The sequence below is a fragment of the Ixodes scapularis genome, unplaced genomic scaffold (genome assembly GCF_016920785.2).
Source record: "Ixodes scapularis isolate PalLabHiFi unplaced genomic scaffold, ASM1692078v2 PGA_scaffold9__187_contigs__length_104089568, whole genome shotgun sequence".
Lineage (NCBI taxonomy): Eukaryota > Metazoa > Arthropoda > Arachnida > Ixodida > Ixodidae > Ixodes > Ixodes scapularis.
Window position 1 is genome coordinate 75005727 of NW_024609884.1, and position 16003 is coordinate 75021729.

The window sequence follows — 16003 nt, forward strand, 5'->3', positions numbered from 1 at the left end:
TGCACGTTTTAGGCGTGTGAGGCGTCTGTTCTCAGAACCAGTGAGCCAAAGTAAAAAGGAATGTTTTTTTTCCTGTAGTGTGTGATGTGCAGTGCTGCTCGCCTCAAAGCCGACTCCCCGGTTGGAGGCCGCACACCAGAGTCGGAGGATCAGTGGCATTACTCTTCGGGCATACCTTCCATCTGCACCGGGGGAAGTTACCGCCGTCCAGCACCCCAGTACGGTGCAGCTGCCGATATCGAGGCAAGTGGGCTATGCCGTGGGATGCCGAGCAAGCGCCGACTTAAAGTGAAAAGTGAATCGTGGCAATTTGCTTAAAAGGAACACTGACATGTCAAAGTTTTTTTTTTTTTTTTTTTTTTTTAATTATTCAAACTGATTGAAACGATGCCTGGACATTACCCTCAAAATTCAAAACTTGGGAATTCAGTATTTGGGAACTAAAAAAATGATTTTTAAATGCGGAATTTGAAGTTCCCGCGTGATCCACGCCAGGTGCAATGACGCACCTGGCGTGGATCACGCGGGAACTTCAAATTCCACATTTGAAAATCATTTTTTTAGTTCCCAAATACTGAATTCCCAAGTTTTGAATTTTGAGGGTAATGTCCTCAAAAGAAACTCGACTCAATACTTGACGTCATTGTCAAGTATTGAGTCGAGTTTCTTTCATGCCTCTGCTCCGAACCGCCATCTCCGTTGTGACCCGAAGTGTCGTCTCGCTGGCATACCGGGAACATCCGGTTTTCTCCGTGCATGGTATGCCGCCTATCGCTGCGAGCAGACGACACTTGGCGTCACGCCGGTTCTGCTTGAAAGGCGGCCCTGGCGGAATCGCAACTGAAACTATGATACACAGACACCGAACCCTGTTGTTTTGACCGTTTGACGATTTCCTTTTTGAAGTCTGACAGGTCGTCGGACACCTAAGAAAGACCACTTTGTCCGACTCACCGATCATCCTCTGCTACATGCGTCAAGCGCTGCCATGTTTTCCGAGGGAGGATAAAAATCCAGGAGGCGACATCATACCATACTTTGATTTTTGGTATTTCAAAAAGAAGGGCCGTAGTGCGTTTGCAATTGCATTACAAAACATGCTTAAAGGGACAATGAAGACAATCTTATTTAATTTTTTTTAATGGTGTTTTAATGCTTGTTGGGAACATAGCATGCCGCCCAATTTTTTGTAGACATTTATGACGCGTATTTATGTGCCTACGAAAGAAGTAAAGAAACCGAAACTGAACCATCTCCAGTCTCGTTTCTGGGCCTCCGAAAACGGAGGTGACGTAGGAGTGACGTCGAGTGTGAATAGTCGGTATCGGTAGTATTTAGGAGATCGAGACTCTGGTTACCGCGGTGGGTTATAGCAGCGCGGTGGCACGGTCGTTGCGCCGACTCTGTCAACATGGACCACATGGACGAATGCCGCTCTCGCGAGCAAGTTCGAGCTTCCGTTCAGTGACCGAACACCAACGGAACGGGAGTATGTGTGTGGCGGCCTCTGCCATCACCCGACGGAGACAGCCCAGCCGGCAACGAGCGGCCCGCATGCCGAAGGACGGACGCGGGGGAGATGCCGAAGGGAAAGCGGCAGTGATCCCGCCGTTCCGGGATCCGGTTCTTCCGCGGACTTCCTCTTTTCGTCGTCAAAGAACACGAATGGCAACCCACACGTGAAAACTAGCGTCACCCGAACGAATACTGGTCTTCAGTCGACCGTTAGAACAGCCATCTACAGCTACCATTTTGCAAAATCTTTCGAGTACCGTGTTCTTTTTTTAATTTTATTTTGTTGGCCCATAGTTGCTAGTTGCCGGTTTCACTGCCAGCGTAGCAAAGAAAAAAAAATGATGCTGCTTTATTTACGGTTTAGTAATCATTTCCGATCCGATTTATACTTTTGATGGTTATTCAAGCGGAAGCGAACCAAAACGTGACCGAGGGCACGTTTCTCGTTTCGACCAATCGCTGATGCGTCTCTTGTGACATCGCGCTCCTTGGCCCCGCATCGGTCACGTGAGCTCCGCTTCTCCTGGTTTCTCCCGCAACTCTTGGGGCGTCGCCCCAGTCGATCTCGGTATGATTATTTCCGCGACTGTTTAATTGATTTGCGCGGCACACAAGCGCCGGTTTCGGCTGAAATTTGGGCAACGTAGCCTGAGACGTGCCTGGAACCCAGTTCAATCGCCAAAAAGATCTCCGAAATTGCCTTCATTGTCCCTTTAATGATTGCTGTTATTAAATGTCATAGAAATGTCGCCTACAATGCTTCTGTGTTTCATGATATTTGACGTCACAAATGAAAAGAAGCGAGGAGGTGAGGGAGCAGGAGAGAAAAGCGCCAAAAATAAAAAAGAGTGCGCGCGTAGAAAATTTTTTTTTGCATTGCGGTATTTTTTTTGTGTCTATGACTACAATTTGCATCGTTTTAGACAATAAAAAAAAAATGGAACTTTTGGGGTGTCCATGCCGCTTTAAGACAGATGGCAGGCCACTAGAAACTATACCGCAGTTGGAGGGAAGTGAAAAAAAAGATTTTTGCCCCTCGTCCTTTTTTTATTTCTCACTATAGGACTCGAAGGGTGCTTATTTATAAGGGTTACTAGGAAAGTTTTCAGACAGACCATGTTAAAAAACTAAGGTTTCACTGTTTCACTTGCAAGAAACACGGTTGAGAGGAGCTCCCTCTCCTATTCGCCCGGGCCAGTTTCAACTTGCCCGGTTTATCGCTGCTCCTGGCAGGATTGTTTGTTGTTGTCTACATGGCACTTCGTTGCCATTAGCAATGGAGCTGGAAAGAGAGCACTTTCAAAGCCAAAGTCAAAGTTTATTAAGACAACCGTTGAAGAATGCAGTTGTCTGGGGGGCCGTCACAAAAGGCATCCATATGCCTGACAAGGCGACAGCCCCTCCCCTCTTCACAGCCAGACCATTCATCATGCCCAGACGAAATCAATGTCTGACAAGTACAAAAACTACTTGATCATGACCAATCAAACACAAAAACTCATAAGCAGTAACAAAACGCTACAAAGACAAAAACCAAAGAAATAAATCCAGATTGTCCCCCAAACCGTGGCAAAAAACAACACACATTATTTTTTTAAGCCTGCACAAACACAGCAAACAATGGGGCCACACACAGCAACATAGTAAAACCAGCCAGCCATCTCTAAAAAAAAAAAAAAAATTCTTTAAGCTTGCAGATAAACGCTGCACAAAAAAGACCACCCGCAAAGGAAAAGGAAAAAACAACACTTGTTATTTTTGAAGCAACAGTAGATAGACATTGATGTTTTTCCTTAAAGCTTGCACAGACATACCTCCCTGAATAATGGTCATGAGATCAGGGTGGTCATTTAAAAGTATGGTATTTGATAATCTAATTTTTGTATGCCATAGTTTGTGCATATTTTTTACTTTCTGTAGCTCGTCTCCTTTAAATTGTATGGATTATTTTTCAAAAGATAATTACTGAAAAAGGCAGTTGGTTCTAATTTGATCTGATTATAGTTTAATAAAGATAACTTCTTTATCATTTTGAATAGTTAATATTCGGTGCTTTCTAGAGAGCGGAGCAGAGTGACTCCAATACGAGGCATTTTCGACTCGGCTCAAGGCCTCTTTCTGGAGTATGTGCAGGGTTTCTATATTTGAATTTCTTGTGGTCCCCACAGCTGCAGCTGTCAACGGAAGAGGCGCCCCTCCCTACCAACAACTACCTGTGCAGTCTGCGACGGCAGGTACGGGAGGCGGATCGCCTCTGGCTCAACGCCTGCCGGGCGGTGGTGGACGGTGAGCCGGAACCCATCAGCCGTTACCTGAGTTCGGGGGGGGACCCTGGCCGGCAGCTGACGCACGGCGAGGCAGGCCTGCTCGCACGCACGGCCAGCTTCGATCCTGGCTTCACGCTGGCTCACATGGCCATCCGGCACGAGGTAGGGCCTCCTCGCCATGAACGCCCGCCTCGGAAGGTTTGCCAGGTGGCACTCGGCTGCTGACGTAGGGATAAAGTCAAATTTGGAAGTTTTCTTGTGCCAAACCAATGAAGGGCATCTAGCATGCCCCAGCAGAGGACTGACCTCAACAAGCTGTGTAGCTGAGATCAAGAAGTGCAGTGTTGAGGAAAAAATAAGTTACTCTTTCTCGGCAGTGGGTTTGCAGAGAACGTGCCACCTTTAACAAAACTTGCACTAAAAGATGTTTGTGATAAAAAAATTTAATAGTTTGATTTCTAATTTTCTTGTTACCCCTGCCATGATTAACTTAACAATTTTGTGCTTGTTATAGACCAAGATCCGAAATCCTAGCCCCCAGCAGTGCAGCCCCCTTACTGTGTCATGGTGTCAGCATAAACAAACATGGCGGCACCGATGGAACAGAGCAGGCACTGGTCTATACATAGTTTTTGCGTCTTTCAAGCAGTCTTATCTGCATGCCAGCGCTCAAAAATCTTGTCACCTTGTCCAAGCATCTGCTTCTCAGAGTTTTTGATAACTGCCTGGGTCAGTGCTTGCTCTTTATTTAGCAGTGGTATCTTTTGAAAGTGAGGCTATTGTTTTACATCTATTATCATATGCTTATCACGTTCTCATGGTTTCCTCTGTGCTGAACCTTTGTATAGGCTGCTCCCTCCTGAAAAGCAGCTTGCATGTATGAAAGCAGCCTTGTCTTCCCAATTTCTTGGCCTTGTATGTAAAGGACTAGTTGAGCGTAATAGGGAAGTGCCGGAATTAGACTCCAATGTCGGGTGTCTAAGCAGCACTTTGGTAGGCCCAGCTTACGTCCGAGTAGAGTGTGGTGCCTCTCTGCCCCCGCGAAGGTCTGCACGAAGCTCGGCTGACTCAGTTGAGGGCCCCCAAACGGTGCTCTCCCGTGCAGAGGGACGACATTCTGGCTCTGCTGCTCTCCAATCCGGTCATGACGCACCCCGTGGCAAAGCGTGTCCCCTCGGACGTGGGGCGCGACACTGCCGCCGATATCCGGCGCCACATCACTGCCTCCTTCAAGCAAAAGAAGGGACCTTTCTCCTGTTACTTCGTCACCGAGTTTGTCACCTTTGCTCTGCCCATTGGTGAGTCCGGCACTTGTCTCACTTGGCTTTGCCGTGCTGCATGGAGCGGCAGGTGCAGTCCCAAACAGCCCATTCCTGTTTGAACCCGTGACTTTACAACCCATTCCCAAAATGCCCTTTGCATTTAAACCTGCCTTGTTGCAATGCATTCCCAAAACGCTTTCTGCATTTGAACCCATCCCGTTGCCACCCATTTCCAAAATGCCCTGTACATCTCGTTCTTTTATTCTAAATCATCTGCACTCTACCTCTCATCTGAACACCTTTCTTGAGGGTTGTGCGAATAGTGGTTTGAATCGAATGGCGCTGCATCATTTATAGCTTTGACAATAGAAAGCCAAGACGGCCGGTTCTATCAACAGTGCAGAAGCTAGGGATGATGCTGCGCTATTTGATTTGAGCCACTATTCGCACACCCCTACTTCCTTGTTTAAATAGGTTTGATATGTATTTTTTCTACTTTAATGCATACACGCATTCCTTTCAAACACTTGTGCACATAGGGTATTTCTATTGTGCAAAATTAAAGGGATTTGGAAAAACGTCTTATTTACATCCACCAACATCTAGAGAGTATTCCCAGAAACTTTCATTTGTTTACATTGCATAGTTAATTTTTTATATATTATTTTCGGTCCTCCAATGCTCAAGAAAAGGTGGAGGTTGGAGCACTTTGAACACATTTTTCTCCATTCCACTTTTTGGGATAAATTTCACTTTAGGAAAACTATTGTTTTGTTATTACGTAACTTGGATTCATTTTTATGAGTTTTTCTGTGGGAAATGTTAAGGGGAAGATAGCTATAAGCTTGTATTTTTTTATTTTTGCCATTTTTCATACTCAAGAACTAAAATTTTCTACAAGGGATGGAAATCTAAAACACAGTACTTGTGTTTATGTGGCTTTTTTGTCATGAAAGATGATATAATATAGAAATATAGCTCCATAGCTATCGGCTCTAAACTGTCCTAAAGCAGTATAACACATAACAACAACAAATTTATAAGCAATTTCAAAACAGTAGTTTTCCTACGCAGACATGCCCACTTTCATCTTTGAACACTTGCAATTTTTTTTGTACTTCACCCAGGTTAGCAACATTTGGCAGAAATGTTCTCAACATTGACAGAAACACGCCCTGTAAATGTAATTTAAATTAGACAAGTGGTTCAAACATTCACTCTTTCGGGTTCAAAGATGAAAGCGTAAGAAAACTATAGTTTTTAAATTACTCATAAATTTGTTTTTTTCATGTGTTATATCGCTTTAGGACAGTTCAGAGCCGATAGCTATAGAGGTATATTTCTATATTACACCATCCTTCATGACAATAAATCCCCATAAACATAATATACTGTTTTTTAGATTTCCTTCCTTTGTTCAAAATTTTAGTTCTTGAGCATGAAAAATGACAAAAATAAAAAATACAAGCTCATAACTATTTTCCCCTTAAAATTTCACCCCAGAACAACTCATATAAATGAATCAAAGTTACCTAATAACAAAACGATAGTTTTCCTAAAGTGAAATTTAGGCCAAAAAGTGGAATGGTTAAAAATGCGTTGAAAGTGCTCCAACCTCTACCTTTTCTTTAGCATCGGTGGACCGAAAATAATTTATAAAAAATTAACTATGCAGTGTAAACTAATGAAACTTTCCGGGAATACTCTAGACCAGGGGTCTCCAAACACCGGCCCGCGGGCCAAATGCGGCCCGCGGAGGTCTTCCGACCGGCCCGTGGCTGGCTGCAGTCCTCCCAATGGAGCCTGGCCCACGGCCCGCTTCCAGCACGCCCGCTGCTACTGGTGAAAAAATAAGCGCATGTAAAACGGCGCCGTGGCGCGCACCAACCGCGTAAAAGAAATTACCAGAAAAGAACGAGAGAGAACTGCCTACTGTAAGGCGTGTCCTCTGGTCATATTAGTAATTGGACATTGTCATTAGCAAAATCCACACTCCCAGTCCCCTGTTCCATATCTAACTAAGTACGTTAAAATTAATTTACGTCCCTATGTATATTGTGCTTGGTGTACTGTGTCGTAGCTATTAGATACTGTCAGCATAACTTCTATCGTTCTCACTAGTCTTCTGCCCTGTGTGAACTCGCCAAAGTTCCTATGCGCTCTGGTTTATGCTGGTATGTTTTCTGGGCTGCAATTATTGTGTGATGTCATAAGCAGGTAAATGATTAAATTTCATAACAAAGTGAATGCATTCATCCACCTTAGAATCTTTTTGTTTTATGTTTACTCTACCTTTAAATAGTGTATATTTAAATGCTTAGGTATCTAGGAATATTTATTTAGAATTTCCTAATTTCCATCTGCCCATTTATATTTCCGGCCCTCGAGACAGAGACAGAGCCTCCATTCGGCCCCTTAGCCAAAAAGTTTGGAGACCCCTGCTCAAGACGTTGGTAGATATGCCATTTTTCAAAATCCCCTTTTTTTTGCAGAAATTGTTTGTTCTGGGCAATGTCACCCCTTAACCCAGTTTCCAGTGAAAGTGGGGTGGGTACTCCCCCAGTATTTTACGGTAGATGTTTTTGAGCCCGTGGCCTCGGTCTCTCAAAAGCAAACCCTGTTCAAGGTCAGTTGGTGCAGAAAGCTCGGGGCTAAGAGGAGGAGGAGTGGCTGCAAAAAGAGTTGCCTCCTCAAAACCAGAAAAGCAAGTGAACCAGGAAGCCCACTCAAGGTTGCGCTTCTATTTTTGAGCCAGATGCACGGGGAGCGGCTGCACCTTCCCACCTGCACTGTCGGGACTGTTTTTGAGCTGCTTTGATCTTCTGGCTCTTTTGTCGGAAAAAGAACACCAACAACACAAATGGCTCTCTGCTCATGGTAGCCTATGGCGAAAGTTTCCAGTTTTCACGGTTTAACCAAAAACATGGATAAATTTAGGATGGAAAATGTTATTCTGCTGAATCTATGGAAAACAGTAGTGCAGGTCGACGTGCCTTTTTGAGGAATATGTACTACATGGTTTCTAGGTGACTTGTGATTGCACCTGGTAGGCTGCAGTTTGTTGTAGGGCAAGACGATGTATTTGCCCCGAGATCGAGTCTTGTCACTACTGTGCGGCTGACGTACTAAGCGTCCGCCAGTGTGAATAGCGCGGCATCGTCTGCTGCGAATGCACGTTGAGAAGTGTGGATTTCGATGATGAAAGCCTGTTTCCGGGTAAACTGCGCTACTTATGTTGAATGCTTGTTTCTCTGTGCAAGGTTGTATTGTTTCACGAACGCGGAAATTCAGCAAAGTGAGAAATACCGAGTCGGATGCTTCCATAATGTTGCGGGAGTTTGTAGAAGTGCAGGTTTCACATGTATATTTTTTTTGTGCAATAAAGCGTGGCGTTGTGGTACCATCTGACATCACGGTGTCGCATGATGTCATAGTTCCACTCACGTAATGTAACGGTGCAACGTGACTTGACATGACAATGTCACGTCATATTGTCACCTGACGGCACATAACTAGGTGACGTGACATCAGATATCGTTGCGTGACATCATGACTTTCACATGACATGGTGTCGCATAAAGTCACAGAAAACTTATGTCACTGCATTTAAAATGCCTTTGGGATGGCATCACGTGACACTGTGGCCTGACACAAACACACAATGCCTAAAGCTTTTCTAAAATGCTGCTCATTTTTAAAAAAAAAAATATAGATTTTGCTTTTGACTCTTTTTTCACAGTTTCATTTGAGACTTGACGTTGACACCCACCGAAATATAGTGTGAGAAGCGTTTGTAAAAGCGACATGTTTACATTAATATTCAATTATTCTAAACATTTTCAATGCTGAACGGGTTTACTGTGCAAGCCTGAGTTCTGAATCGAAAAAGGCACAAGAAATTATAAATTGGACATTTTTACTTTCTTTTTGTTCTCTCGACTTTCCCAAGCTTAGGACCCAACCGATCAACCTGTTCAAAATTTGATCACGATTAAAACATGAATGGACTAATCTGAAGGTTAATCACCGAATGGCCCAGTCCTAATATGCACCTTTCCAGCGGCAGTCTCGAACCGGGCGATTTACAGTGTGCATCCCTGGTTTTGAGTGTGTACATCTGCGCTGGGCTGTAGGTTTTCTCGTCGGTGGGCTGTGGCAGCATGCATAGGTGCAATTCTGGACACCGGTGGCGGCTAAATTGTTGCGTTTTATTTTTTTTGTGTGCAAATAGAATTTCTTGAGGCCTTTCAGAAAGCATTGGACCATTTTTTAGAACAAAATCAAACAAATAAAAGCTATTTTTGGCGAGTCCGTGCACAACATAACAAGCGCAACCGGAATGTTTGTTTCATGCGTTACGCAGATTTCTCGCACCGCCAAACACTTGGCCGTGTCAACCTACAATTAACTGTCGAAAATATTTGACCACACGAGATAGTCGAGAGACATGGGTATTCCCCGCTCGCAGCATGAAAGAAGTTTAATCGGATCTAGCAATATATTGTGCGTACCCCACAGTACCGCCATAACCGAACGGGGTTTGTTTCAGGAACATCTAAAATAACGCCACATATCCGATCTCCAGTGTTGACGACAGTCTGTTCATGACGATCGGGTGGAATCCGGGCTCCCTTTAAAGCGCGTTCCGAGAGAGCTTGTTTTTTGCACAGTACTGAAGTGAAGGAACAGATGTCTCTGTTTTGTCTCCTACCCCGCACTTGTTCGGCTATTTTTCGTGAAGACCATGAAAGCTTTCCGGAGATTATCTCGGCGGAGATAATCCTTGAAGAACGTTGAGTGGCCCCTGTTTGACATTCGCTTTTATTATTTGTTCCTCGCAAAGGCCGAGCGGGCTACGAGCCCCGATATTCCCTGGTTTTCACTGTGGAAGATAACGGGAAAAGTATAAGCGTCCCGAATGAGCAAATAAAGTAAAAGTCTTTCGAGAAAGGCCGGCAAACTCTGAATGCACAACGCATGTGAAGAGTTACGCTGAAAAAATGTCCGCAGCGCAGGCGGGTGGCGGAAATTTTGGGCTGATGGGGTAGCAACAGTCTCAAAATGGCGGCGGCCAGGGAGCTCTTTTTGTAAAGGTCTATAGTATGGATTCAGTGAGGTTAGTGCCGAGGGTTGTCCAAAAGTCTGGCTATAGCTGCTAGATCATGTGTAAAATGTTGCTGTGACCGACGCTTACTTTTGCTGCGTCATGGTAGGGGGGCTTCGTTGGAGTCACGACGATTCTACCACTTAAAAAACCAAATATTTAACCGGAGGCTGTAGGAAACGCGTTCCACCGCCAGCAAGCCAGCTCTCACGTGGTCCGTCGTGCGTGGGTCAACCATGTGCCATGCACACCGGCGTTGGTTCCTTCTAGGAAGCGGTACTCCGCTCCCGTTTATTTTCAGGCTTGCGCCTGAAAATAAACGGGAGCGGATGTGCAACTAAGGTGGCACCGTGTACAAACACTAAAACACTGAGAGATTAATTTAAAGGACACGTGCAAAGAAAAAAAACATTTTTTTGAAACAACTTAGATGGAAAAAGGATGCCATGAAATGATTTTACAGCGAAGAAAAAAAGTTTTAGAGCTATATTTACGGCGCTATACGAATTTGTAGTTGGCGCCCGCGAGCCCCACCATAAAGTGGCCCTTATTTATCACATGACTGGCCCTTATTTATCATGTGGTGCTCGCGCTCTTTCGGAAGCTTCCTCTGCCCTCTAAAACTAACTTATTCATCTCTGTTTGCAGTATAGCAAAAAACGAAGATTAATAAGTAACTTTTAGAGCCCAAAGGAAACTCCTGGAAAAGCGCTAGCAGACGTGATAGACCTGTGTGCCGGTCGGATGATGGCGGCGGCTTGCCTGTGGAGCAGTTTGTCATGGTGGACCCGGCGAAATTTCCTCCCCATTTGTACATTTTTATGACTGATCGGCAGGGAGTGTTCCTTCGATCTGCCCCGAGATGATGTGGTTGTCGGATTGGATAGGCAACTGATTGACCGAGGCTAGGGAGATGAGGCACTTGTGAAACTATGGTGTACCACAAGGTTTAGAATACTGGCCTCTTAGCACATAGAAGTGGGTGAACCCACACTAGTCACGAATCTGGTAGATGTGCATGCTGCTGCGTTACATGCTTGCCGTCTTCCAATCCAGTCGCGACCGATTTATCTGAACGCTTTGTTTTACTCATCTCAGAAGCCATGCTGATGCATATGTCTCGACTTTGAGAGCTTTTCTTTCCTCAGGCCATTGTAGTATATCTTTGCGAACCAGCTCACGTCACGGCGCAGTTAAAGGTAGCGCTGGCTGTGGTGGCAATGTCTTTCTTACTCCTGGAGGCTGCTGCCTATGGCCGAAATCTCAGCTCGGGGTGCAGCAAGTTTAAGCGTCAAAATTATTTTAGTATAGAACAAGGACATCCTTTTTCTCCTCTTGTGCAAATGCTTCATTATCTTGGAAGGCTCTTCGTATCATCTTTTTCTCGCGTGCCTTATTTGCTCACACCTGATATTTTATCTCATCTGCATGAGAAAAGTGCATATGCACCGTGTGCCCCGTTTCACAAATGACCTGTAGAGTCTCGTTTTCTCAGATGTTTTGTTTGTAGACTTCAAAAAAATGTGGGAACATAAAAATTAAAAACTTCTCAGTCTCGATGCACTCATTGTTTTCACCAGAATTTTGTAACCACTACTCACTATATTTTGGCTCCTGTGGCAAAAAACAAATGCACATTGTGCAGCACCACCATTATTGGAAATTGCACACTTATAATGAAAGCCAAAAAAAACTTTACAGTCTTTTCAGAGCCACCTTGTAGCACGGTTTCTAAGAGCTGGGCTTTGAGTCTTGAGTAGCCCTTCATTCATCTCAGTGCTGTTTTGTCTGTGGAAAATGTTGCAGCTCTGTTAATGTTGCCTCGAGCATTATTGACAGGCCACGGACGTTGCTTTGTCGTTGCAGAAATCAAAGAGTTTCACCCATCTGTGCAAAAAGTGTTGTTTGATGAACTGCTGGACCAGGACGTCCAAAAAGGTCAGTTGCAACCTGCTGCTTTTGGGTGTGGCGGGCTTCATTAGCGACTAAATGAGGCCCCTGGCCTCGAGATGGTGTTGTGTATCATGGCGTAGTAGAGGGTGTCCCTACGTGTACCGAAAACGAGCGCTCCGCAATCTGTTCTCAACTCCTAGGCAAGCTGTCGGCTTAAGGATCCACAGACGCCAGGTTCAGATCCTGTTCTGTGTGCCCAGCAGGGGCTCATTTCAGCTGCAAAGATGGAAACTAAATGTCTCAATTAAAAGACAATACTATCTTTTATTTGTTTTCCTAACTTTTTGGCAGTGTTTCCAATATTGTCTATTTTTTTCAGGCAAAACAGCAACATAGTAGTTAGTTTTTCTAATTTTTCTTAAAATATGCTTCTCTAATAGCACACTAATCAATAGACTGTTTTCACCGACATAATTTTGTCCACCGTTTTGTCGTTGTGAGCTATTTGGCGTGTACCGAAGACAAACATTCCAAGGATATAAGGACCCCTTAAATGTGTAGAGCACAGAAGCTCACAAGTCTTACTGCGCTGACATCTCAACAGGTTGCAACGTAATCCTTCATATTAGTAAATTTGTTTGAAAAAAAAAAAAAAAAGCATCTAACAACAAAATGGCGGATTGAGGTCATGTAAAGACACCCTATACAAGTTTTTATGCCTACCGTAAATTACCGAGCAAGTGCCCACTCAAAATATAAGATAATCGCGAAAAAATAGGGGATGGGTGCATGCGAGGTCATCAATTTTACATATATATGCACTGCGCATATTTTTTCAGTTGTTTCAAATTTTGAGGGTGGGCGCTTGGTGCAGAATGGGCGGATGCGTGGTATTCTACAATGGAATTCTTCAAACTTTGTGGTGGAAACTATTTGGGCATTTAGACCCCACATTTGACTTCAATAATTAAATGTGGCAATGATAGACCGATCTCACCAGCCAGTTTCGCTATGCCGCAATGTATGGAGGAAACTTGAGTCATTCAGCACATGTGATAACCTCACGGGAGCTTTGCACGTGCGGAGCATGACACGGCACCAGCTGTCTTTTGCACTGCTGCCTGCCTTCTGTGAACTAAAGTTATGGCGGTATCACACATGCGCCGAACGCTTAGTAAATCAGTCTATTGAGCCTCGTTCGAACATTTTATGGAGTAGTTCTTTTAACCCCTTGGGGACTGTTTTCCGCAAAAATCAAAGTGTCTGCCAAGAATTGAAAACAATTTTAATAGGCAAAATATATTGAGGAATATACTTTTACATCATCAATAACATACAATTTCTTTATACTAAATCTGCAGTGGTTGTCGTAAGTCCTGGATCGTTTAGCGTGAAGTGAGCTTATATTCCAGCCAGTTCCTAAGTTTGTGAACAACGGAGGACAGGTACCATACCAGTCGGGGTGTTTTGTATTTTAGAGTACTGTTAACGACTTAATTTTCACGAGAACCTAACTTTTAGCAATTCTGCGGCTAAGAAATATTGCAAAAACTGATTATGTGAATATATGGCGTGCATGTTCGTACACTCTTTGCACACCTTGTGCGTTTGTTTACCTGCTAAGTTCGACCACATGTTTTTGTTCCCCCCGTACAAAATCCATTTGTACGGGATTTTACGCTAATTGAGTCGAGGTGATGAGCCAATGCATGAGAGGAAGCACAAGCTCGCCGGGGGCCTGTCTCAATGCAGAGCTGGAAGAAGACTCGGCCATCATCAACTGGAGCCTGGAGCTGACGGAGACGCTGGGCTCGCGCCTGTATGCACTGTGGAACCGGAGTGCGGGCAACTGCCTCCTGGACTCAGCCCTGCAGGCCACCTGGGGCGTCTTCGACAGAGACAACTCCCTCCGTCAGGTGTTGGGGGACAGTCTCTCCGAGGCTGCCGCTGTGTAAGTGCTCCCTCCGCGCATTCTTTGGGGCACCGTGCTAGGGTATGTCGACCGCCAGTGGAAGTAGGAGAGTCGAAAAGTTGTTGGCCATGGTGCAACGTAAACTGCTTTGCGCTCATTCGCTTGGTACAGATTGAAATTGACCCGCGCTGGGAGTCCCGGGATGTCTCCCGGGAACTAGATTCTGCAAAAGTAGAGTGGCGGAATTGAGGAGAGTACCGCGGGTTGGTAATAATTTTTTAGATCACTTTGCAGAATTTCAGCCGTCTGCCGCAGTCAGAATTCTTTTTATTTTTTTATTTATTTGAGAGAATTTGACATTTGATTGCACTAACTTTACTGTTCACAATCTGACTTTTTTGACGCTTCCATTCGACAATGTGTAGTCTGAATGGTTTAGGCACGTGACCGAAGTCTGGATTAATAGGCCGTCGCCGTACCCTAGGAATTGCGGAGCCCGGGAGATGGAATGGCTCGTACGTGTCCCGTGCTAGAAATGTGGCCCAAAGAAGGCCCTTGGAACGTGCGCCTTCTCCTTTTTGTGGCAGACTATACCCTCGGTGGCGAGAGGCGGAGGCGCTGCAAGCGAAGCTGTTGCACTTCACACTCGACGAGGCCCAGTGGCAGGAGGACTGGGCCACCCTGGTATCTCTGGCAGCCCAGCCAGGCTCGGCCCTGGAGCAGATGCACGTCTTCACGCTGGCCCACGTCTTGCGCCGCCCCATCGTCGTGTACGGCGTCAAGTACGTCAAGAGCTTCCGTGGCGAAGCCCTCGGCTATGCCCGCTTCGAAGGTGGGTCTCTCAAGTTCTTGGCCCGAAACTGCACTGCCTGTAGCTTGTCTCCGACTGGTGCGCCTGCTGGCCAAGGAAGTGGTCCCTCGATTTTTGCCTGACGACTTCGTCAGAGATTCAAGCTCTTGCGTGCTGCGATCCTGGCACTGGCACAGCGGCGGAGGCTGCAGACGCCTGTCCTGCTGTAGGTCACTCTGCAGCCAGACAGGGGACCGAAATCAAAGCAGACACGAGTTGCGAAGCAGCGAAGACTGCGATCTTTGCGTCCTGCAATCTTTTTCGCATGCATTTCTGCAACCAACCGCCGCGATTGTAACAGCGTGACACGCCAACTCCCGCGAAACAATTTGTTGCCACTTCCGGACCACTTTGGATGCATGAGCGGAACGGAACGGTAAACGCACCAGTTGAAGACTTCTTTTGGGCACTCCGCTACATGCATCTGGAAATGACTACAGTGTAGACCGCATATAACGTATGTCGCGGGAGTCGCAAGAATCACACTATAAGCGGTACGGAGCTATAACCAAAACATCAATTTTTCAGGCCAAAATACATGCCATGAGGTAACTTACCTTTGTAAAACAATGTATTTTATATTAGATGAAAAATAAAGCTTAGTTTGAGGAAAGTCTTTATTTCACCAGACTAGTACACTTCTTTCTCAAGTGTGTCACTTATTTTGAAAGAAATGAGTGACTTTCGCCTGGCGCAGCCTTTTAACGGCTTCGCGGGTTGCGGATGGACGTTGCGAGCGTTCAGGATTGCTAACCTAATCACTTTTCTCCGGTGATGAAAACGTGTGAAAATTCGCATCCTTTATACGGTACGCGCATGAAATGCTCCCAAAAAGGCATGAAATGCCCGCATGAAATGCTCCAAATAAGAAATCCAGGTGATGTTCGAAAACACAAACGTTTAGAAAGCACCACTGTAGTCGAAGTAAACAAACACGACGACACGGGCGTTTCTGCTGTCTTGAGAGTGCCGCCACGACATCGCCGCACGAGTAGGTGGATCTTCCCTTTTCGTACGTGCTGGGTTATCATAGCGACACACAACGAAAATTCAGTCACGGATAGCGCTTTTACGCGGAACGATAAACTCGCCATCGACGTCTACGATCGTCACCGACGCCATGTTTGCGGATAGAAGAAGCCGACCGGCCGACCCGCGACCGGCATGCAACGCGCGCGAACGGCTGGTTGGGCTCGCCAA

At 45.4% G+C, this 16003-nt stretch overlaps 1 protein-coding gene across 2 annotated transcripts in view; it reads left to right on the top strand.

The window, feature by feature from the left end:
- LOC8042989 (ubiquitin thioesterase trabid) overlaps window positions 1-16003 on the top strand; it is a 39357-nt gene that overhangs the window by 6746 nt on the left and 16608 nt on the right. For both annotated transcript variants that reach the window (XM_029994354.4, XM_029994355.4), the window contains exons 4-9: window positions 79-243; window positions 3684-3944; window positions 4888-5080; window positions 12015-12086; window positions 13794-13992; window positions 14541-14785. In XM_029994354.4, the coding sequence (XP_029850214.1) occupies window positions 79-243; window positions 3684-3944; window positions 4888-5080; window positions 12015-12086; window positions 13794-13992; window positions 14541-14785 (1135 nt within the window). The remainder of the gene's footprint in view (window positions 1-78; window positions 244-3683; window positions 3945-4887; window positions 5081-12014; window positions 12087-13793; window positions 13993-14540; window positions 14786-16003) is intronic.